At 34.8% G+C, this 25556-nt stretch overlaps 1 protein-coding gene across 3 annotated transcripts in view; it reads left to right on the top strand.

The window, feature by feature from the left end:
* Positions 1-25556, top strand: part of LOC143250560 (guanine nucleotide-binding protein G(i) subunit alpha) — a 67013-nt gene that overhangs the window by 29929 nt on the left and 11528 nt on the right. For 2 of the 3 annotated variants that reach the window (XM_076501294.1, XM_076501295.1), the window contains exons 7-8: positions 11392-11545; positions 20133-20335. In XM_076501294.1, the coding sequence (XP_076357409.1) occupies positions 11392-11545; positions 20133-20323 (345 nt within the window). In that variant the 3' untranslated portion in view covers positions 20324-20335. The remainder of the gene's footprint in view (positions 1-11391; positions 11546-20132; positions 20336-25556) is intronic. The other variant, XM_076501296.1, reaches the window with a different exon arrangement.

The raw sequence follows: 25556 nt of genomic DNA, 5'->3' as shown, positions 1-25556 counted from the left end.
TACAATAAATGCACTACTCTGTTAAATTAACTTTAATTGTGTGCATTAGCTGATGATAGATCCAATATAGCCTTAAAACATTTAAGATATTTTTATTCATATATCACACTTTAAGTTTTAAATATAAGTATTTTATTATGATGCTTTAAATAAATGTTTTGATGCTCAAACTTAAAGATAACTTTGATAGATTGTTTAGGCAGGGTATTCATGATGAAACTTTGTAGAGTGGACAGCAACTGCCTGTTGATGGAGTCACATATGTATAGGATGACGTGACAAAAGGCGGAAGACTTTCGAAACATTGTTTTCTACGCTTGTATCTCCACAACAGGCAGTTGCCATCCAATCTACAAAGTTTCATCATTAAAGACAGCTGTCACATCACACCTGTGAATAAGTGTGTCTTAAATTACATGATTGATTTATACTTGAAAATAGCCTATTTATCTATATATTGCAATGCTTTTTTTTTTTGTTTAGCAAGATTCTATTTTGTCTGTGTAGATTCTGTGATTTTTAATAACTTTTTAATATTTTTCTCACAGTTCAAGGAGGAATTCATCCTTGTTAGTTAAATTATGTGCTTGATGAATCAATATTTTAACCAGAATTTTCTTAAAAGAAACTAATATAAAGCTATCATATTAAAATACTAGCTAATGAAAGAGTTGTGAAAATATTTCACCATCGTAGGTGGTTTACCAAAAGGCCTGTAGCTCTGCTGCAAATTTCAGTTACAGGAACACGTATGATAACTTGGCTTGTACTTACCATAAAAACATTTCTGTTCACTTTATCAGGATAACATTAAAGAAAAGAACAAAGAAGAAACACAAACATGAAATCACAGTTTCATTTCTGTAAGTTGCAGAAAGCATGACAGATGTAATATGAAAGAGTATGTTCAAATCTGTAATGACTATGTTACTCTGTCACTAGAACCTTAGTTTTCGGTGATGTGATCTTGAAAGTGTCTGAAAACCCTATGAGTATTAATGAATCAATGCTACAGTTTCGATGTTCAGGAATGTCTGCTGGACAGTCTTGAACACCAAAGAGTATGAATATTAGAGGTCACAATGTTATAAATGCAAAAGTATGTGTGATATCATAATCCATATAAATGTTTGATGTTACAGTTGCTGAGTTTTCTGCATTTGTGATGATGTATTTATTGTTATATTACAAGCACTTTTATGTGTCACAAATTGTTTTTGTATGTGATATGTCTTCCATCCCATTAAACATACTATTCAAATATTACGGTGCTACATAGATGTGTTTGATGTGAAATTCAAGTTGTGTTTCTGTGTAAATGACTGGTTTTGGGCAGAAATCAATACAGTACTCATTATATATACTCCATTGTGACAAACACTCAAATATGAATATTCTTAAGAGGTATTGTGGTACTGGGATCACCAAAAGGAACACTTACTGTTTTCTTTCTCATAACTTCATTATTCACTGGATTATAGGACCAACTCTTGGTGCCAAAACTACTGGGGGTGCACGCAATGCAACACATTGGGACCACCAGCCTCTTACAGGCCAATCATGATGCCAAGGTCAATAAATTAATTTTATGCAGTCTGCTGACTTACTGCTAGAAACAGGATTTTGATACCTGTGGCGGGCAGAGCATAGATAGCCCCATTGTGAAGTTTTGTGGTTAACCAAATGTTATTTTTCAATGTGAAACTAATTATTCAAAAGTACCATTACATTTTCAATAAAAACCTTTTTTTTAATGCATAAGAGGATTTCTTGATACAGTTCACAAAATATCATTCATTCCCAGATCTGATTGTTCAGACTGGATCTTAACTCTGGGTTTGGTCTCTACCAATAATAGTTCATTTTTCATAAAGGAGTTTCTTCCTAGAAGCCAAGAGTAACAAGTTGAGACATGCAAGAAATGTGCATGTGGCAGAAACTGCAGTTTGTTGCCAGAGCCAGTCATGTATTTATCTAGATTGGTTTTGCAAATTACATAAAGATATTAGTGCTAAATCATTGGTAGCTGGTGTGAATCTTGCAATGCATTATTTTAATATTTGAATAATTTCTCCCTTAATAATTGAAAATATCTGTACCAAAGTATAAAAATTGTTTTTAAGTTACCCAAACTTGATAAAAGTGAAAAACAAGTCATTCAAGTATGTGTTAAGAGTTTAATTAAAACAAAAGATCAACTGCTGCAACAGATTTAAATGTGCTTGAAACAAAATCAGATACCTAAAGATATAGCTGAAATACAACAAATGAACTCATTATCATCATCTGACCAAAAGCCAGATATGAATAAGGATGATCAAGTGTTTTTCAGAAGCTTTTAATTCTAAAAAATCAAAATCAGGGATGATGCTATCTAGAATGTAGTTGTTATTTGTTGTTGACAGACAATGCGTATTGCAAACAATGTTGGTTTTCTGGAGACATCTGACCCAAAATATTTGGTTTCATGAATGCACAAGATAATACCTTGCTGCTTATCTGACAATACAAATATGGCATTTGAAAAAATTTTAGAAAAGCAAGATGAAAAGCAGAAGGAAATAAAATTTTGAAGAGAGCAAATAATTAATATAAAATTTACATTAGTTTCTTATTCCACTGTTACAAAAATGTGATTCTTTTCTTGCACAGTTGCTAAAAACAAAACAGAACAAGTCAAATATCTTATTCCTAAATTACAGGATGAAGTTGTCATTATAATTGTTAAAAATTGAAAGAGAAATTATTGATGACATAAAATCAGCACCATTTTTTCAGTAATTATAGATATAACATGTTTCAAAAGTTGATCAAATGAGTCAAATTTTTTCAGTATATCAGAATAAATGCTAACTAAAGACTGCATGACTTTGAGGAATCATTTATTGGATATTGTCAAGTTTCTGATCAAACTACTCTTGGATTATGAAATGAAATCATTAATTAAAATGAAGAAAATAGCTTAAATCTGAATAAATGTCATGGTCAAGGATATGATGGTGTAGCAAATATAAGTGGTTTATATTTGGGAGTCCAAGCATGAATAGTTGAAAGAAACCATATAGTGAATATATTTATAGTGCTGCCAGGAATCTAAATCTTGCTTCAATGATTAGGTTCAAAATATCTTTGAAATTAAAAACTTTTTTTAATAATATTGAACATCTTTATAAAACAGTGGGCTATGTCAAAAGAATTGGCTTCTGCCTCCGATGTTATTTAGAAGTAAAACTGAAAAGGTTGTGTCTGACTTAACAGTTCTCTTGGCATGATTTACTAGTTAAGCAACTACAAGAATTTCAGTTTATTTTATTAACAATTCTTCAAACAAAATTAATATAAATACCTAATATAATTTCCAAGCCACTGCAAAAGAAGAAAATATGTTGTTGGACACAGAAGTTAAATTATTAAAGCACTGAATTGCCCTTGTAGTACAAGTAAGAGACTATTTCTTGCAACTAAATGAAACAATTGAAGAGATTTTGATGAAATGGGCTGTGAGCCTAAATTTCAGCACAAGGACATAAAAAAAGTAAAGAATCACTCTGTTGAAGTGTATGAAGATGAAAGACTTTTAGATCCAGAAACTAACTTTAAGACCAGAGATCAGTGTGTTTTACTATTGTTTAGACATTAATTGCTCAACTAACTTATAGATTCAAAGTCTTAAACAATGTTGCTGAAAATTTTAGGATAATTTATCCAAACATTTGTTTGCTGAAATCTATAAGGAATTGTATAATGGAGACATAACTTTAGTTAACAAAAGCAAGAAAGATATTTCTAAAGAATTTCCTGCTCAGTTGCTCTCCTTCTCACAATATTTCAAATCAGATCTTAAAAATATTTCATCAGTTTCTAAGTTAGCAACCTTGTTAATTTTTGAAATCAACACTATGTATTCAAGGTTCCAAAATGTCTTAACTTTGATAACTTTGTTTTTGAAAATTTCTGTAACAGTTGTAATTGATCAACAATCTTTTTTTTAAAGCTTAAGTTAATTAAAAAATTATTTATTAAACACAATGGTGCAAGAATGGTTAAGTGGATTTTCAGTAATTTCTAATTAAAGTGAAATTGCAACAGATTTGAAGTTAGAGGAAATATTAACTTTTTTTCCAAAATGAGAGCATGAAAAGGTGATTTCTAATGAATGGTAAGTACTAATTACATATTGCACTTTAATTTTTTGAAGTAATCATTAACATTATTGGTATGTAACCCATGGTAATTAATTTGCACAATATGATGAGGGCCCACATGAGTATTTTCACCTGGGCCTACAGTGACCAAACTGGCTCTTATGAGGATCCATCCTTTTCCATCTTTCTTATGAATAAAAATGTCTGAGAATGGAAGTTGATTGTTATATTGATGTTCAACTGTAAACTAATATCAGGATGTCTACTAATAAAATAATTGAAAGACTGTAAGTGTTCAGCATATTTAAGATAATAAAGGTATCATATTCATGTCTTCCAAAACCTGTTGAGTTAAAAGAAGGAGAACTTGTACTTTTCATAGTGACAAAGAAAGAAGTTATCAAACATTGGAAATAATGTTGATATAATAGTGACACTATCTGCTTGATCATTATCTAAATGGTGCTGAGATTCTATATGATAAAATTTATGAAATGTACGTGGGAAATTTCATTTTATTATTTTCACTTTGATGTAGAAACTCTTTGCAGAAATTTATAATTTCATTTGAAATAATATTAGTACAGAAAGACTGTATACAAAATATTACAGTAAACTCCACTATTAAAACTAGAAGTTTGTATTTTATGATAAAATAAACAAAATATCTGATGCTGCTGTAATCATTACTACTTAATGGTTCTGGGGGCTAAATTAAAAATCATCAAGTTCTTGATTACCTGTACCAATGCTAGATGCAATCAGTCCAATTTTTCAACCATCAATATGAACAATGGGAACTAATAATATCAGAATATAAGTCATTAAAAACCTTCAACCCAAACAGTTTTGAAAGGGGGGCCTTTCTTCTTCAGGTTATAGGAGTTCTGTTTTTTATTAAGACTTCCCTAACATACATGTTTTTCTAACATCATGAACATAATCCCAGAATAAGAACCTATTGTTTTATTTTATAATATTCATTACCTGTCAGTAGATTTTTTCTTTAATGTTAATGGATATCTCAATGCTTTACCTTCTTAACATTTAGTTACATTTACAAATGTAGTTCTCTCAGTTTGTAAATTTTTTTTCTAGAGTTAAAATCATTAAATGGTTTTAAGGTAATTCTACTAACTTGTTCTTGCACTTTACACAAGGTTCATTGGTGTCCAGACAGATTTTTTTCAGACAACTGTTCAAAATTCAAGAGATTATCCTCAGATTCAAGCCTTTTTAATTGAATAGCTCATTTTAAGCTACTTGAAATATAATTAGACATATTAAAGATAACATTATGAGGATGATGTATGAACTTATTTTTGTTACATTTCCTTAAGTTATTTAATTTTTTCAAGTAATTATTCCTATGCCTAAAAGTGTTTATTATTTGGTATATTTATTCAGTTAGATAAATAAACATCATTTAATTAACTGGTTTGCCTCTCAAACAATAAAATCCTTCTAGTTCTCATTTTAAAATGTTCTGTATTTTAAGATTTATTTAAAAAGGTTAACAATTGCTTTAACAACTGTAAATAATGTCTTATAGTGAAATTGAATAATAGATACTTCAAAAATAACGGACTATGTGTTACATTCTAATGCAGTACGTTACCTCTTCTCATGTTTACAGCTATTTTTGTTCAATGCTGTCCTTTATATACAAAGCATTTGTGTATGTCACAAGCCTTTAAGGGCCTGGCATTGCCCAATGGTTAAGGGTTGTGGGTTCAAGTCCACTTCACACCAAACATGCTCACCCTTTCAGCTGTGGGGGCATTATAATGTGATGGTGAATCCCACTATTCATTGGTAAAAGAGTAGCCTAGGAGTTGGCAGTAGATGGTGATGACAAGCTACCTTCCTTTTAATCTTACACTGCTAAATTAAGGACGGCTAGCACAAATAGCATTCATGTAGCTTTGTGCAAATTTCAAACACAAACAAGCCTTGAATTCCCATGTGCCACACAATCAATGTGATGCATCTCATGTGAAATGCTCTCCTGATGCAGGTGACTCCCTCTCTTCAATTCTACTGAATTACTACTTCTTGTTAGGCAATGATTGCATGCAGATGTATTTCTGTTGTGCTTCTTTCATGTGCTCATTTTATTCTGTTTTTGTGAAGTAGTGATTTACTTGATTTATTCCTTTTCTGTGGTTAGATTTTTTCTGTAGCAGTTTGCTGTAATAACTTACCTTTTTTTTTTTTTTCTCAGTTTTGACTTTTTCACAGTAAGTTTGTGTTTTACAACTTCAGATATGATTATGACTACTCTGAGTGCCATTATTGGCTTCTGGTCAAAGGGTTTCAACTGAAAATTTTTAGGCTGTCATTTATTGGAAGATTGGTTGATATTTGAGATATTCTTTTTCTACCAATGGTGTTTGGGTTTCTCCTGCCTTGTCTAAACCTATTCACAATGAGAAGGATTTTGACAGTTTTTTGTCCCCCTCCTAACTTTGTCATTCCTTTTCATGTATCTCCTACAAGATCTACTGGGCCTCATTCTACCTTTTTTGGTTGTGCTTTTTCAGATGTGTTCTGTTTTCACAGGATACTGTTCTTCCCTTTTTATTTTTATTGACATGACACCTGTCATTAGGGCCCTAGCTGATTTTTTTCCCTGAGGCAATTATTCACTGCTAATTCTTGGGTGATCCAAGTTTTATCAGAAAGATTTTTCATCCTTCTTCTTTCCCCTCTACTTTTGTTTCCTGTACCTATTTCCTTCCTGTTAACTTGTGATCCAGCTACTTGTTTAAATCTGTCCAAGGTTGTGCTGACCCTTTTGTCACAAAGAACTATCAAATATGTTAGCCAGCTTTCTCCAGGATTTTACTCATATTTTTTGTTCTATGATCCATCTGTCCTACTACAAACAACATCTAGTTCCCATATTTTCCATGGAGTCCTATATCACACTCAAGTGATGACCAAGGTAGACATCTCAAATGCCTATCTCTCTATTTATCATCAATCCAAATATTATCTTCAACCTGTCCATTACAGGGTTGTGTATGTTTCACACCTGGTCTTTCAGGCTTACTTTAACATGATATGTATTAGCTTGTCCAGAAATAAATGTCTGAATTCGTACGATGGTATTTAGAAGCTGAATATTGAGTAACTTATCATTGGTTTGTTTAATCCAACATTTGTTGCTTACAATGTATCTTAAATTTCTGCTGTTTCAATTCTACTCAGAATAAGTTTTGCAACCCCCAAGGCAACATGGACAAGAAAAACTTTCCTCTGATTTTCCTCTACAATTTCAAACTTGGATGAAAAGCTACTTGAACTACACAGAACATCAATTAGGCATTCAGCTGTGGATCTATTCCTGAACATACAGTTCAGCATTGATTCCAAAGGTTTTGACATGAAAGTCTTGATGGCCACGAATATTTTGGAAGGAAACCATTCTTAGATGAAAACACATTAAGAAAAGCAGTTGAGACAGACCATTGCACAACAGTATGTGAGCTTGCAGAAAAGCTAGCCACAAGCATTGCCAACCACCTGAGTGTGACTGGAAAGATGAAAAATTTTGTTTAAGACAGTGTGAATATTCCTTTTACTATGAATGGAAGGTTCTACTCCCAAGGCCACTTAATTTTGGCCTGGAGTTGACAGGCTGCATGCTGTCCATCACAAGCTGGTAACTATACATCTTGAATCACATCTGTTTTATCTTTCTTTCCATTCGTATGTGCAGTTGGCTCTCTAAAGTCTTTTTCTATGGAACAAAACTTCTAATATACTGTGAACTGGATTCTGAACCAACCAGTTGTCTCTCCATTTTTCATTGTACTACTTACACTTTCCACCTGTGTATGCAATACCTATTTCCACATTGGGCACAGAGTGCACCTGGTACAGAATTGGTACAGTCTCTCACATGTGTTTCCCTTCCAAGGGTGATCACGCTTTATGAGTGTTCTTTGAACGTTTTTGAATGATACTTATTTTGTTTTTCTTGCAATGGTCTCTCCACTTATTCAATATGGGATTCTAACTATGCTTGTAGGAAGAGGTAACGTGTTGTATTGGAAGTTATTTTCCTTTACAGAAAATATATTTCTGATATATACCTACCCTTATCACATTTCCTCCCACTGAAAAGTGGTACTTTTCTGTCTAATTTCGAAGTGATAATTTGGTTGAATCAAATACATTACATGTCAGGAGCGTATGTTGCATTCCTGTTGATGGAGGGCTGTCGCACTATGATTTATATGCAAGATGCAGTTGAACCACGTTGTTTTTGGGATACGTATGAGCACAAAACTTGTAACATGGAAAGTGTTTTTGTATATAGAGAGCAGTACTGAAAGAAAATAGTTATATATGTGGAAAAGAGGTAAGTACCTGTCAGAAATATAATTTCAGTATAGAAAAATAATAAAGGATATTTTTTATATTATTCAAAAAAGTCTAAACCAAATGTTATTTTTATAATGCTTTTATTTTTTTAAATAATGATGAAGTGAAATTATTAAACTCTTTAATAATTATAGTGAGAATTGACTTAGGTTTTGAAAATTTAAGACAATATTAAGGTATTCAATTGATGCTATTATTGTAGTATAATATATTAATAACAAATTTGGATATAAAATATTGTGTAGAAACGAGGAATGATAAATGGTTAGTCTTATGTTTTTCTTTAACTAACAATTACCAGTTAGAAAAGGTGCAAAATCAGGATGAAAGAAATCCAAATTACACATCAAAACTATGCTACTGAACATTGGAACAAAACTTAACTGCTTAAAATAAGCTTTTTCTTACACAATATAATAAATGCTGAAAACTTCTACTCACATGAAATTACTTCAATTTACAACAGGAATGCAACACAATTGTATTAAACAACTAATGATATCCAAGGATGAAGTTATATCTGTACTTCATATTAGGGACTATGATGAAACGAAATGGTGGCCATAAAAACTGCTCATACAAAACTATCTTTAGAATGTCTGAATATCAGTGATGATTATTTCACAGTATTGGCTGAGCAAAACTAAAGCTTATTGTATTTATAAAGCTGCCTAAGTTGTATATATGTGTTTGTCATTTATAAACATTTCACTATTTCAACAAATTTTCATCTAAGTAAGTAACTGACTTTTTCATACAGGCATATAGAAAAAATAAAACCTTATCGCTCTAATTCTTTAAAGAACTCTGCTGTCTTGGGTCTCAGTGGTTCTTTTTTTTGTACTGAAAAGGGTATTATTGTGTGAGTGTGTAATTGTAATTTTATATAGAACATGCAAAATAAGATAAAAAAGAAACATTGTAGCTACAAGGCAAATATATACTACCTTGACACACACCATAAGGTAGGTAATTATACAGTGTGTTCTGATTTTTAAAATATTTCTCCCCAGTTTGGCAGATTACTATAATGATGTAATCTGAGCTAAAGCAGAAATACTTTCAATATTTGTTGTGGCATTAAAACGTTCTTTATTACTGTAGCTGCTAGGTTACATATATATTTCTTCTTGTCTTTATAATTTTTATTATTATATTTATCATAAACAAACATAATACAGTTGAAACTTCCAAGCTCCAAATATTTACATAGACCAGCACATATTATTAATCACAAGCTACCAGACTATATCTTAGTTCATCTTTGGGTGAACAAGTTATTGTAAATTATTACTTTATGATTATATGAACATAAAGGAAAAAATTTATTAATTAATGAACTTCAACTGTTGTTAAATGAACAATGTAAAGTAGTTTGTTTATTATTAATTATATAAGTATTATACTGTTATAATTAAATATTTTATTGTATTGTTTTAAGCCTGTTATTTGTAGCTTTAAACTAACAGAATTTATTTAGTACCTCATACTATAGTAATTGCACTCTTAAAAAGTTAGCATAATCAGTTAGTTGTATGATACAAAATTACGTTTACACTAACCTTTTCACTAAAGAACTGTGGATTCAACCTTGGTATTAATACAAATTCTGGCTGAAGTGTTGATGATATCATACTCAACTGGTATCAATACAACTCAAGGCCAGAAGTGTTGGTGATATAACACTCAAACAGTATTAATAAAATTCTCTAATGTCATTATCGATGATATCATGCCTAGTATTAATATAAACTTTCATCTGAAATATGAGAGAGAAATTGTTTTTGGCTTGTCAGTTTAATTTTTTTTTAAGTTATGTACTTTATTTGTGCATTTAACAAGATTTGCAGTTTTGTAAGATAGTCAAGAGGACAAAAGGGTATGTTGTTACTCTGGATGTAGGAGTTATGGATGCTACGTAAAACATCTTGAAATTATTTTTAATTTACCCACCAAATTTTAGTTTTGTAAGTAACTCCAGATTTTTCTTTTCAAAATCATATCATTATGGTATATAATTTTATTCTCAAAATAATCAATAGAGCTATACAACAATTTGTAAAAATTAGTAAATCTCAATAGTTGAGTACAATAAGATGCCTTTTAATTAATTTTCTAGTTATCATAAGATTGTGTAATCCTGTTTCACTGACATCTGTATTTCAGTGACATTTAAATACATTATGCTTATTATAGTAGTAATTAGGTTTTTCTGTCATGTTTTACTACTAGTAGATGTTGCACATTGAAATGCAGAGTGCTAAATGTTTTTGTGCTGTACAATTTTTACTTTTGTCTCAGGAATAAAAAAGTGGATGCAGTGATGGTGAGAAATTGCATCTTTATCCATACATTTTCAATTGTTGAAGGCCACAAATTTAACATAAATGTGTTGATGTTTTCCACAATTTTATGTGTAGTAAAGAGTTTGTGATTTTTCTTAAGAATCTTCAGATGGTTCAAAGTATAGCTAAAGCAGTACTTCAGCTATAGAAGTCTTGACCATGGAGTGGGAGGTTTGGAGACTTCCAACATCCACTGTCATTAATACATTTTTAAAAACTACAGATAGCATTTTTCTACTGTAAACAATAACCATAATTTGTAATATTCTTACATTTTCTCATTAAAGCCTTTTAATATTTAAATCTGTTTGTGTAATGTTCTATTTTCTTCAAGGACTACTTAAATACATTTTTCTGAGAATATAATCATATTTACGTTTTAATATTACTTATATATTCTGTCAATCAAGTTTTAATGTTGCACACTAAAAATGAATTTTTTGTATGAACTTTTGAATGATAATGATATGGGGTTGTTTCAAGTATTGTTTCATTTTCTTTCAAACTAGAACCGAATGATTGAGAGCATGAAACTCTTTGATTCCATTTGTAATAACAAATGGTTTGTGGACACTTCTATTATATTATTTCTCAATAAGAAGGATTTGTTTGAAAAAAAAATTACCAAGTCTCCACTGACAAGCTGTTTTCCTGAATATACAGGTACTTGTTTTATTTATGTTTTCCTGTAATTAAGTTAATGATATATTCCCATTCGTAAAAAGTTTTAAGGGGTGAATTTCCAAGAAAGATTACTAATATTTTCTAGATAGTATCGTAACATTCAGTCAGTGCTTCTTGGAAAGATTCCTAGTATCTGACAGTGTTTTTTACTAGCCAGTCAGTGCTTCCTGTTACCTGATAAATATTATATAAAAGTTTTATATATCTGGCCAGGGTTTCCTGGACAATTCCTTGAAGTTAATTTGAGTTTTCTTGAATTTTCTAGATGAGTTTATAATATTAGTGTTTTTGCAAGACAGTTTTCTACATTCAGTGTTTTCTAGACAGTTTCATAATATTGAATTGATGTTCTCCAGATAGTTTTATAATATATAATCAGTGTTTCTTGACAGTTCATTAATAAACAGTTTCCTAACATGTGACCAAAGTTTGCTAGACAGTTTTGTAATATTTAACCATTTTGTTTTGAACATTTCTTTTGATGTCCAATCAGTGTTTTCTAGAAAGTTTTCTAATATTTGACAAGTAAATTCTAAAGTATTTCTTAATATACAGTTAGTGTTTTCTAGACCAGTGGTTGCCAAATGTTTTATGCTATGTACCACTTGTGATATTCATGAGTTAGTAGCATATTCTAATACATGTCCCCTCGGTGTGGATTCCTGTACGTGGTGAGGGGACCTCCCAGGGAAGGTTCTGTTCTATCTGGTTACCTTCTCTGGGATCTAAACATCCACCCACGTGTTTGCCGTGCGTGGCGACCCGTGAAGGGGAGGAGAAGATCCTGGTGGTTGAGGGGTCCAACCCTAACACACCACTTTTGCCTCGAATTCCTGTAGACGGGCGGCCTTTGGGTGGCCCCCCTTGGGTCAACCGACTGGTCCACTTGGGCTAGGGTCAACCAAGTACCAGTGTTGGAAGTTCTCAACGGTGTTGTGGACATTGTGCCTGATGCTGGTGTTTGGGTATAGTGCTCACGAAACCCCATGCGTTGCTGCATTGTCCTTGCGTGACTTTGTAGTGCGCCCATGGTGGGTGGGGTCAGTGGTACCAAATTTTTTCCTTTCCTATGGATCCTCAAAAAATTTAAATAAAATTGTAAAAAAAACAGTCAATGGGTAGCGACCACGCCTTGAATACTCAGAACAGCAATCTTCAACATCAGTAACACATGTACCTCGCTTTCTTATATTACATTCTCTTCGAAAACCTTTAGGGCAAATGTCCCCTTTTTTTATTCAAAAGGGACTAGAGGGACTTGCTGGCTCTCCAAAATCAGTAAAGAAACTTCGATCTGGTGACATATTAGTTGAAACATCCACATCCCAACACAGTGAACTCCTGTTGAAATCAAAGGCAATTGGGGATATACCTATTGAGGTTACACCCCATGCTGCCTTGAATTCTTCACGAGGAGTTATTGTTGAAAGGGATTTGAAGAACGCTCCCAGTCAGAGATTCTCCCTGGTCTCTCCACTCAAGGAGTTTCTGCAGTGAGGCGATCTCCACCGCAAAGATGGAATTACACTGCCAACAAATACCCTCGCTTTAACATTTACTTCACCACGTGCACCTGCCACCATCAAGGCAGGTTATCTCATTTGCAGGGTTCGCCATACATACCAAACCCTCTTCGATGTTTCCAATGTCAGAGATTCGCCACTCAAAGACATCTTGTCGTGGTTCCCTGACATGTGCTCGCTGTGGAGGCAAGGACCACGATGCCTATGACTGTGACATGAACCCACATTGCGTAAACTGCAATGGTTCTCACCCCTCATACTTTCATTCTTGCCCAAAATGGTTGGAGGAAAAGAGGTGCAGCGCTTGAAAACGACACATAACATTAGTTATCCTGAGGCTCGGAAATTGCTGTCCGCAACTCCATCTCGGACATATGCTGCTGCACTTCATTCCACAACTACAGTGGGAGTGCAGACAGATCTCTCTGTGCCTCCAAAAGAATCGTTTTCAAAACAAATGAAAAGCCTTTTGACCTCCGTGGTTAAAAAGGTTGATGAATCAACTACCACACCTATCTCTGTCCCTCCCATACCTTCCAACACACCTCAAGATCCACGCCCTTCAGTTTCAAATACAGGCATTTCTTCTGATACATCTTTTCTTCCACCACAAGAGACAACACAATTATTCGCTCACGCCCTCAGTCACTAGATTCCCCTTCCAATAACAAAACCTGCCCACCCGACACAGAGCAGGATCCATGGAGGTTGATAGACCTTCTCCAACTAAAGACAGTAAAGAAAAAAAGACGTGGTCGTAAACCGAAGGGTTCTCCAGCCACTTCACCTACCCGTTCTTAAAATGGCCACCTTGATACAATGGAACTGTCGAGGTTTATGTTCTAATCTGGATGATATCAAAACGCTGATTGCTTCCTACCATCCTGTTTGTCTTTCTTTACAAGAAACATTTCTCAAAACTGCTGATACTGTCTCCATTCGGCAGTTTTCTCTGTACAGAAATGACAGGTTGTGTGATGGTCGAGTACATGGAGGGGTGGCACTGTTGGTTGATCAACACGTGCCCACCCTGTCTTTGTCACTCAACACACCCTTGAGGCTGTAGCCATCCGTATTTCCTTGGGTCATACCATCACTGTTTGTTCTCTGTAGCTGTCCCTGGAAAGACATATGATCAATCAGATCTGGATGCTCTCGTTGAACAATTGCCATCTCCGTGTCTAATCCTAGGGGATTTTAATGGACATCATCCCCTCTGGGGAAGTGCTATTATTGATGGGAGGGGCCGATCTGTAGAGCGGATGCTCTCTGATCACAATCTTTCTCTTTTCAATACTGGTTCTTCCACTTACTTTCATGCACCTAGTCAGTCCTTTACTGCTATTGATCTCTCAGTTTGCTCCCCTTCATTATTTTCCCATTTTTCATGGAGGGTTGACAGTAATCCACTAGGCAGTGATCATTTTCCAATCCTTATAAGAGAGACTGGCCGTGGTCGATGCCACCCTACACGCGTGCCCCGGTGGAAGCTGGATCAGGCAGACTGGTCCACTTTCACTGCTCTCGCAGAACTTGATCCTGCCATCGTAAATCAGCCATCAATAGACGACTGTGTAGCAGCGGTAACTGACTGTATTACACATGCAGCTGCTCAGTGTATTCCTAAAACCTCGACACGTTTTCCACGATATCCTCGTCCGTGGTGGAATCCTGCTTGCCACTTAGCACGGAAGGCTCAAAAGCGGGCCTGGGATACTTTTCGTAGATATCCCACACTTTCAAACCGGGTTGCTTTCCAACGGGCCCGTGCACATGCTAGGTGGGTAAGACGTCACAGCCAGAAGGAATCTTGGATTAAGTTCACAACCAGTATATCTTCTACCACCAGTTCCAAGCTCATATGTGACAGGATTTGAAAGGTCAGTGGGCACTACAATTCTGTCCTCCTCTTGATCTTACTCTCTGATGGTCAGGAGGTGACTGATGTTCGGAACATCGCTAACACTCTAGGTGAAAGCTTTTGCCGGGTATCTAGCACTTCTGCTTGTTCCTCCACCTTCCTAGCCATCAAGACTCGGGCGGAGCGATCACCTCTTTCCTTTAGAACTAACTGTTTCTTTGACTATAATCGTCCTTTTACCCTGGTGGAACTAAAAATGGCCCTTCATCGGTCTGCCAGTACGTCTGTTGGACCTGATGATATTCATTATGACATGCTGCACCATTTATCTCCTGCTTCTCTTAATGTCCTTCTGATTGTTTTCAACCGGATCTGGCAGAAGAATGTTTTTCCTGATGCTTGGCGCCAGGCTATTATTTTACCTTTCTCTAAGCCAGGGAAAGATCCCAAGATTCCTTCAAACTACCGTCCAATTGCTTTGACGAGCTGTCTCTGTAAGACATTAGAAAGGATGGTTAATGCTCGTCTTGTTTGGTTCCTTGAATCAAACAACCTCCTCTCGCCCACCCAGTGTGGGTTCCGTCGACAGCACTCCACCACAGACCACCTAATTCGTCTTGAAACATCTATCAGAGAAGCCTTTCTCAACCGCCAACATCTTGTATCAATATTCTTTGACATAGAGAAGGCTTACGACACAACATGGAGGTATGGCGTTTTTGAGACCTCCATACATATGGGTTACGTGGCCATCTACCCATGTTTATTAAAAAATTTTTAATGGACAGGAGATTCCAATTTTGTGTGGGTTCGACACTTTCCTGTTCTTTTGTACAGGAACTTGGAGTCCCTCAAGGCTGTGTATTGAGTGTTACACTCTTCAGTATAAAGATAAATGCCATCACTGAACAACTCCCTCTCACTGTTGCGAATGGGCTGTATGTCGATGACTTTCACATCTCATGTCAGTCGTCAAACATGAGATATATTGAGCGGCAACTACAAACCGCCCTCAATTGTGTAATGGAAGTGGACTATGGCGAACGGCTTTAATTTCTCTCTCTCCAAAACTGTGTGCATGCACTTTTGCCGTCGACGGGGTATTCACCCTGATCCTGAACTTCATATCGGTGGAGTTTTGCTGCCAGTTGTGCCGGAGACCAAGTTCTTGGGGCTTATCTTTGATCGTAAACTGACCTTTATACCACACTTAAAGCAGCTTCGGTCAAATGCACAAGAGCACTGAACATCCTCCGTGTTCTCTCTTCTACCAGTTGGGGCAGATCACTGTTCAATGTTAAAGGTATATCGTGCTCTTATTAGATCGAAACTCGATTATGGATCAATGGTTTATGGCTCTGCCAGACCCTCAGCCTTAAAGATGCTGGACCCCGTTCATCACCAAGGACTTCGACTCTGCACTGGGGCTTTCCGCACTCTCCAGTTCAAAGTATATACATTGAATCTCATGAACCTTCTCTACACCTTCGCCGTTTGCAACTATCTTTACAATATACTTGAAACTTCATTCCTTACCAAAGCATCCCACCTGGAAATGTGTTTTCCTTCCTCGGTGGGCAGTACTTTTCAGAACAGACGATCTGTCATTGCTCGCTTGGCCTTCGCATCCGGAAGCAATTGGATGAATTGGGTCTGTCCTTGGATAACATTGCATGTTCCACAGGTCGCCCATCCCACCATGGCTTATTACAGCCCCCAAATGTGACCTTTCTTTCAGTCACCTAAAAGGCAGATACTCCAGATTGGAAGTACCGTCTTTTATTCAATGAATATCTTTCAAACAATCATTCAGTTCCTATTTATACAGATGGTTCCAAATCAGGTAATTCAGTGGGCTCTGCTATGGTTTGCTATGGATCAGTAGTTGCACGCAGAATCCCTTCTACAGCTTCTGTGTTCACTGCTGAACTGTATGCCATATCTCTTGCCCTGGATCATATTGCAGCTGAGCAGTACTCCAACTGACTATTTATACTGATTCGCTTAGTTCTATACTTGCCTTGGAATCGCTACACGTTGGCTCACATCCTATTCTCGCTGATATTCGTAACCGACTGGCCCGCTTCTCATTAGCAGCTACTTCAATCCAGTTTTCTGGATACCAGGCCATGTTGGTATTCGCTGGAACGAGCTTGCAGACATGGCAGCTAAATATGTCTGCTTCAGCACCATCACTCCTATGCCTATTCCGTACATGGACTATGGTGTTATCTTCAAGGGTCGGTTCCGTGCCAGCTGGCAGTCCACTTGGAGTGAGCAACGTGACAACAAACTTTTTCAAATCAAACCCAAAATTGGACTTTGGCCATCTAGCTTCCGTAAAGTTCGGAAGGAGGAAGTTGTTCACACTAGGCTACGCATTGGTCACAGTTTTTAACTCATCATTTTCTTTTATCTGGAACTGATGCACCAATGTGTAATTTGTGTAACACTCAAATCACTATCAGCCACATTTTACTTTCTTGCCATCGTTACAATTCTCAACGACGGCAATATTTTAAACATATTTTTCCCAGGGTCAATCTGTAACATTGGACAGAGTTATTGGTAATGGTGACTCTGTCCACCTTGATAATGTTTTTAATTTTTTAATGGCCATTAACCTTTTAATCTCATTTAAGTGTTGCATGTTTATTCATTACACCTTTTAATTGTGGTTCCTTTTTACAGTTTTAATCTCTCTCATTCAATTTGACATTGGACAATAGCCAGAACATTAAATAACTCGATACCAGGACTGGAAAGGCCAACTTCAGGTGACTAACGCCTCCTGTTTGAACTATCCGCTTGAACTACTCGTTAGTCATCCTGGCGAAGTTGTTATTATACTTTTACTGCATATCATTTCACACTTTTACTAATTAACTTTTAGTACTGGCCATATTGACTCATAACCCGAACCAGGACTGGAAAGACCAACTTCAGGTGACTGACGGTGGTTTTATACTTACTTGTTAGTCTTCCTGGCGGGTTACGATCATTACCATTCTGCTACAGGTAGTTCTTACAACTTTGTTGACTGGATGTCAACATTGGTTTTACGCCATTTTCTGTCTTAATTGCCGCTTTGCTTTTATCTTCAATTACTTCTACAAATTTTACTCCATTTACTTGACTTTATCCTTTTACTGGACATTTGGCTACTCATTATTACGATTTTGCGGAGTGTCTTTTAAAACTTTTACTTTCTTTTACATTTTGATAATAGCTGCTATGACACATAACCCAGAACCAGGACTGGAAAGGCCAACTTCAGGTGATTGACGGTGGTTCTTGAACTTACCTGTTAATCTTCCTGGCGGGTTATGATCATTACCTTTTTTGCTAGAGTAAATACCTTACAACTTCTTATACTCTACCTTTTATCTTAACATTGTAGACTAGGTGTCAACATTGGTTTTATACTTTTTTGTTTTACCTTCAGTTCCATTTATGTCTGTTACTACATTTATTTATTTATTTATTTATTTATTTTTTTACATTTTTACCGAATGTCTGGCACAGATAGCCTCGCTGCTTTGTGCCATAAAACACTAAATCAATCAATCAATCAACTAATACATGTAATTTGTTTTACAATTTATATATGTTTTGTTCTAATAAAAAATGTATATCACGAGAAATAATTCAAAGGTGAGTGAACCACACATGATCCTTGAATATAATTAGTGGAGTACTTAGTTAACTCAGTTCAACTGCCCTCCAAGTTTGAGGCATGAGATTGATTTTCTAGTAGACGTTGGAAATGCTGTTTGTGCTGATTTATATTGGATTTATTTTGAAGTATGAGTCATAAGTACAGGAAAAAAGCATTCTTATTCTTTACTGTAGTCTCACTGAAATAGCATTTATCATGTATGCATTCAGATATACAACATTTATGTAAGAAATATGTTTTGTGCAAAAATATAATAACAGATCATAGAAGAACTTTTGTGAAAAAAAAATTGTAAAATTGGATTTAATATTTATATGATACTTTATACTGTGAAATATTTGAAATTTTATTTTGAAATGGTGAGAAAACAAATGTAAACTACTTCCTTTCCTTTAAGCTATATTTTTATTGTTGTTCAGGACGTCACATTGTATTTATACGGGCAGTTCTAGCTAGAGTGATATTCATTAATATATTTTACACAGCTTATGTTGATTATTAAAACCATTAGCTTCCTGATCTAAACCATAAAAATATAGTGTAACTGGTGAAGATTTATCAGTGAACTGTTGTCTTCACTTTTTAAAATGGTATCTCCATTCCATTACCTTTATCACGAGTTGTAGTATGCAATTTTGACAATATATATATCTAAAAATATGACAGAAATGAATATTTTAATATATTTATTCATGAAATAATTGATTTAAGACATTATATAATACCAAATATTAATCATACAATATGTTTTAGGTAAAAACTTTTTGAAATATGCTTAAATTATATTTTTTATTTAAGTTTTTAAAACAGAGTTGTAAATATGCAGAGTGACATAAATACCCATAGTTTAAAATGTTTGCTGGACACTTCCTCAGTATCTGACCAGTGTTTGTAAATGTATACTTAAGTTGATATGAATACTAACAGATCAGAAAGGGTTAATATCTAACCAGTACTTCCTGGACACTTCTCCAACAATTGACCAATTTTATATGGATAATTGCTTATTGAAACAAATGTTGTGTTTGCTAGACAATCCCTAGGTAGCTTTGTTTAAGTTAACCTTAATATTAAGCCAGTGGTAGCTAGTTAAATTGATAAGATTACTGAATTTTGATAATGTGTTGTATCAGTACAAGTTACACACTTGTTTTAAAGGTAAATGTTATAGTTATAAGAAACTATTTTAAGTAAAAAAAAAAACAATTAAATACAACCTTCTTTTAAGTTTAGTTATAGATTATTGTTGTATAATTGAAAATTGATTTAATTGCTAGAAATCTACCTTTAAATTTGGTTATTGATGTGTTGAAAATGTAAAAGTTGTTTAATTAGACAGCTTTATTTTAGTTTGATTTTAAAGTAATCCAAGGAAAATGAGTTAATTAGACAATTCCATTTAGCTTTGATAATAAATTATTAAAACATATTTACTTTAAAATATTCCACATCATATGGTTATAAAGCTACTGAAAAACTACAACTTTTTCCTGTTTGGAGTAGGTAACAACACATATGAGGAAGCAGCTGCTTACATTCAGATGAAGTTTGAGAACTTAAATCGAAGAAAGGACACCAAAGAGATATATACACACTTCACATGTGCAACTGACACTAACAACATCCAGTTTGTTTTTGATGCTGTCACTGATGTCATCATTAAGAACAATTTGAAAGACTGTGGACTCTTTTGAAATGTCCTAACAGTAAGATCTGGATTTTTTCTATGGCATTGTGCAAATAGTTGAATAGTGTACTCTTAGTTTTACCCTTGTTTAGATGGTTCTAGGTTAAATTACTGCTGATTCTGAAATTTGTACTACACTGAACTGTGGTTTTTGTACTTGTAACTTAGATGTTTTATAGTACACTGAAGTTTGTGATATATTTCACAAAGGTTTTTATACCCGTAACTGAGATGTGTACTGTATTATGCTGGGTTTTTCATACAATTGACTGAGATGTGTGTTATATTATTCTGGGTTTTCATATTCCTAATAGAGATTTGTGCTATATTACGCTGGGTTTTCATACTCCTAACAGAGATTTGTGTTATATTACACTGGAGCTTACACAGCTTGTGAAGTATAAAGTATTGATAATACAGTGGATTCTGGTTAATTGGGGCACATTGGGCTAGAATACTTTGGCCCAATTAAGCTGTCACCCCCATTATGCAAAACTGCACATAAAAGATTTAAAAGGTACATATGCGTATTGTGCATAAGACAAGAGTTTTTCGTTTTATTCAGTTACGAAAACTTCTGCTTACTATATAAGAACTGAAACAAATGGTGCAAATAGAGAAAAATAGTTATCCTATGAACAAATTTTAATTTCTGCACATACCCACATTTGTATTAATGTAATTCTTAATGCTTATTGACATTGGAGAAATTTACTGAGTGTAATCTCAGAGATGCCAACCATTACGATTTGAGGGTAATCATTTACGATTTTGGTGTATACATTATGACTATACGCTCATACAGACAAATATTACGACTTGTTGCAACTCCCAAATTATTGTATATTATATAGATCTATACAATAAAGTGATAAATTGTTTCCACAGGGCTTGAAAGGGGTGAAAAGAAAATTTCTAGTGAGATACAAATAAATTTTGATAATAAATAAAAGGCATAGTCCAAATGGCTACTTGCAATAATCGTGTTTGTGTTTGAAATAATAAAAAATATTTGTATCTCCGATGTCTACCAATAGTTTAAGTGAGGTGCTTCTCCTACTGGGTACGTGGGGGAATCCATAGTTATGTCATCCATGCTTGTCAGCCAATCAGCGCTCGCGTAGATGGGTATTTCTCGTTTTATAAGCGGCATAGAAACACCAATGCGATCGTTCACAAGGTGGAAAAAATGAGGCCTCGTTCATCAGGTTGTCTTGTTTCTGAATATTGCTGCCCAGAAATCTTCCAGAGAACTGCCCTGCCCAGTTTCTGATATACTGATAGATATCTACTATTTTCCAGACAAAAGTGCTAGCAGAAAACATTTCAAAAAGTTTTTGAGGATTGTATGACAAAGAAACAAGAAAAATTCTACATCTTGTTAATGCAAGATGGCTATCACTTGGGGTGTGCCTCAACAGAATATTGGACATGTGGAAGCCATTGAAGAAGTATTTTTACTGTGAAAAGGAAAAACTAGATTCAAAAGGATCTAAACATGCAGCTCAGTCAAGCAACAAGACTTTAACAGTCAGGATATCCTCTCGGCCACACAGGGACACAATCAAGACACCCTCTCAGTCACACAGAGATACAGTCAAGACACCCTCTCAGCCACACAGAGACACAGTCAGGACATTCTCCCAGCCACACGGGGACACAGTCAAGATATCCTCCCAGCCACACGGGGACACAAGACAACAGTCTCCAAAAGCACACAAAGAAACATTTGATATAACTCAATATATGTTTAGGCAGTCTGACCTTGAACTAAAGAAGAGACAATCAATGAAAAAAAAAGAGAAGAAAACGAAAGCTAATAAGGAAGTAACCAAGAAAAGTTATGCGCAGAGCAAGTTAGATAAGTTAACAGTTTTCTTGGACAACAAAATGAACTTGTTATTTTGTCTTTTTCTTCAGCCTGCAATTCCTCTATTTGAGCAAGCCAATTTGATATTGCAAAGAGAAGACCCTTGCATACACACTATACATAGAACTCTGATTGCACAAGTTAAAAATATACTTATCAGATACATCAAGCCAGAATATCTTGAAGGCAACATCACTGAATGTGACTACAACAATGAATTCTTACACAAATCTGATGAGGCAGTTTCTATTAGAAATGCTGCCAAGGAATACATTGTTAAATATGAAAAGGACCTGGACCTAATCAGCTTCTACACCAGTGTCAAGAAATACTATATTTCAGCTACAAATTACATGATGAAACATTTTCCTCAAAATGATGAGCTTCTGATTCACAGAGGTTGCTGACCCAAACTGAAAGTCAGCAAAGATTTCTCTTCTCTACGCTTCTTCACAGACAGGTATTCTGTCCTTGTCAACATGAGCACGACACTATTGACAAGTTGGAAGGGCAATATTTGAACTATCAAATTGATACATTCTCAGAAACTATTCTTCAGTTGAATATTGTCAAGTTTTGGGTTCAGCGTCTACAGTCAAGAATGAAAATGGTAACCAGAAGTATGACATTCTGTGTATGGTTATGCTTGGAATTCATACAATCTTCCATTCTAATGCTGACAGTGAAAGGATATTTAGTTTAGTGATTAAAAACAAAAGTAAGTTCAGACCAAACTTGAGCACCTCAGTTTTGAGCAGTATTATAACACACAAGATGTGTATGCAGTCAAATGGACAATGTTGTTATAACTCCCAACCATCCAGAGATATTCTCATAAAAGCGAAAATTGCAACAGCTGCAAAACTATTACAATGAGTGTCATAAACATGATATAAACTTGTTCTCACACAAACGCTTTTTCTGCTTACTGTTTGTGCATGTTCAATGTTGTTTTACCAGTATGTTTGTTACTCTGAACTAAATAAAAAAAACAATTTCAAAATAATTTTTTAATTTATTTATTAAATACACAAAACACAGTAATAAATGAGCAATCTATAGCAGTTATAAATAATAATATAATAATAACAAACAGCTTAGAGACATTAGTCAGGCCCAGTAGCCACAAATGATAAAAGGCTCTGTCTACAATCATTACGCTCAGTCATTTGAAATAGTTAGCATCTCTGTAATCTGCCATCCTCTCTTTACTGACTGCATCTGAACAAAATCAGTGCAAGTATCTACTGCAGATATTGGACTGCCTTCATTGCCTTCTTGCTTAAAATAAAGTTGTAATCCATCAGCAAATTTCCTGGCTTCCTGGTGAGTCACTCGTACAAACTCAGGTGTGTCATCCTTGTCACTTTCCTGGTCTTCTGATGTTGTTTGGTGTTTTGCTGCAATTTGATCAACAATTACATCTACACAATCTTCATTCTCATTGTAACACCGCAGACTGTTATTGATGCATGCAAACTCTTCACAGTTTTTGACGGGTTGCACTTCTAAATTGATTTCATTTTCACTGTCGTGACTGTTGGGCAGCTCGAAGACAGAATATTTAAAACCACAGTGAGCAAAGCAATCCTGAATGGTCTTGATGCTTATTCCTCTCCAATTATCAGCAATAAATTGCAGAATTTGCAAAAGATTGGTTTTGCATTTGCTTTCTTAGATGTTGAAGATGATGTCAGCAAATTTTCTTCAATTTCTTCGAGGACATAGTGTACCGATTTTCTACAATACGTCTTCAAGTTTTTTTATGATTCCTGTGTCTGTAGGCTGCATTAAGGATGTGAAATTAGGTGGCAGAAATTCCAGTTGAATGTTTTTCAACCAATATAAATAAGGATGTGCTGCACAATTGTCAAGAAGCAGCAAAATATTTCTTGACTTTAATTGTAACTCAGATCCCAATTTTTTAGCCATTTTTCAAAAATTACATATGTCATCCATGCATTTTTGTTAGTATGGTACAGAACTGGTAAACTGTACATTCTTATCCCCTTAAAACACTGAGGCTTAGCACTTTTCACAATGACCAATAGCTTACACTTATCAGTTCTTGACATGTTTGAACAGCACAATGCAATCACACAATCCATTGCTTTCTTTCTTTGAAAAAGAAAGTGTTGTGTGCTTGTAAAACAGGCATTGTAGATGTCTTCTGTGCAGAATTTCTGAAGCAAATTTAGCAGTTTTATTAACATCTACAGTTCAGCACGCCTTTTTGCTGTGTTTTCATTAATTTAATTCCGAACCTACATTTACATCAAGACAACTAACCATTTGTTGGTTTGAAATCATTGTGGCCCAACTTTTTAGCAAACTCCTCTGACTTACTCTTTAGTATTGGACCACTGACATGCACACCTTGTCCAGTTATGGTAGAGAACCACTGACTGTGAACCTCCTCAACATCTGGAGCCTTCTCACTTTTGTTTTTAAGGATTTCCTTCTCCTCCTCCTTTGTGCAAGATCCATTCATTTCACAGTTTGTGTTGCTGTTGTATTACCTGTGCTTTTGTAGATTTTGGCATTACAGTTATCTTAGCCAGCTGGCATTGACTTGTCTTAGACTGTTGTATTTTAATTTGTTCCAGAAGAACAATTTTTTCAGCAAAGGTCAAATCTTTTCATGGCATCTTTGTAGGGGTGTGAAATTTTACACAAATGACACAGAAATGATTATATGCTATGCAAATGATCACAACTGATCCATTCAGCAGACAGTGCGAGACTAGAAGCAAAGTATAGTAGTGGTAGTGATGAGCACATCAGTGAGTCAATCAGTGACTACTCAGTAACAACCCACATGTCACTTTACAGTACAGCACACCATTATACTGGCTCAATTAAACAGCTTGGTGTCCCAAATAAGCAAAGCAAACTTAGGTTATATTCTTGATTGGTTTTTGGTTTTCAAAATTCGTCCCAATAAAGAGCTGCCCCAATTAAACAGAATCTACTGTATTGTAAATGTTTGGACTCAAAATGAAAAATTGTACATTGTTTCAAAAATTTGACTCTTATTTTCAAATGTTCCATTTGTAGCACCATAGATTCATTACAAATAAACATCTCTCATTGCCAGCAGCAGGGCAAACAGGATTTTAGGTTGTATCTACAGCAATACTGACTACGTGTCTAAAGAAATTATAGTTTCATTGTATAGAGCATTATTTAAACCATATTTGGAGACTATGTTTAGTCTTGAGCTTCTCGCATTGAGAAAGGATTGAATTTTTGAGCAGAGTTAAAAGGAGAGCTACTGATTATGTCTGGAATGGAAAGGTTGTCATATAGGACAGATTAATACATATGAAATTGTTTTATATTGAAAAAAAATAGGTAGAAAGTATCTAAG

The sequence above is a fragment of the Tachypleus tridentatus genome, chromosome 5, assembly GCF_004210375.1.
Source record: "Tachypleus tridentatus isolate NWPU-2018 chromosome 5, ASM421037v1, whole genome shotgun sequence".
NCBI lineage: Eukaryota > Metazoa > Arthropoda > Merostomata > Xiphosura > Limulidae > Tachypleus > Tachypleus tridentatus.
Note: the sequence above shows the minus strand (reverse complement) of the source record. Positions and strands in the feature narration are given on the sequence as shown.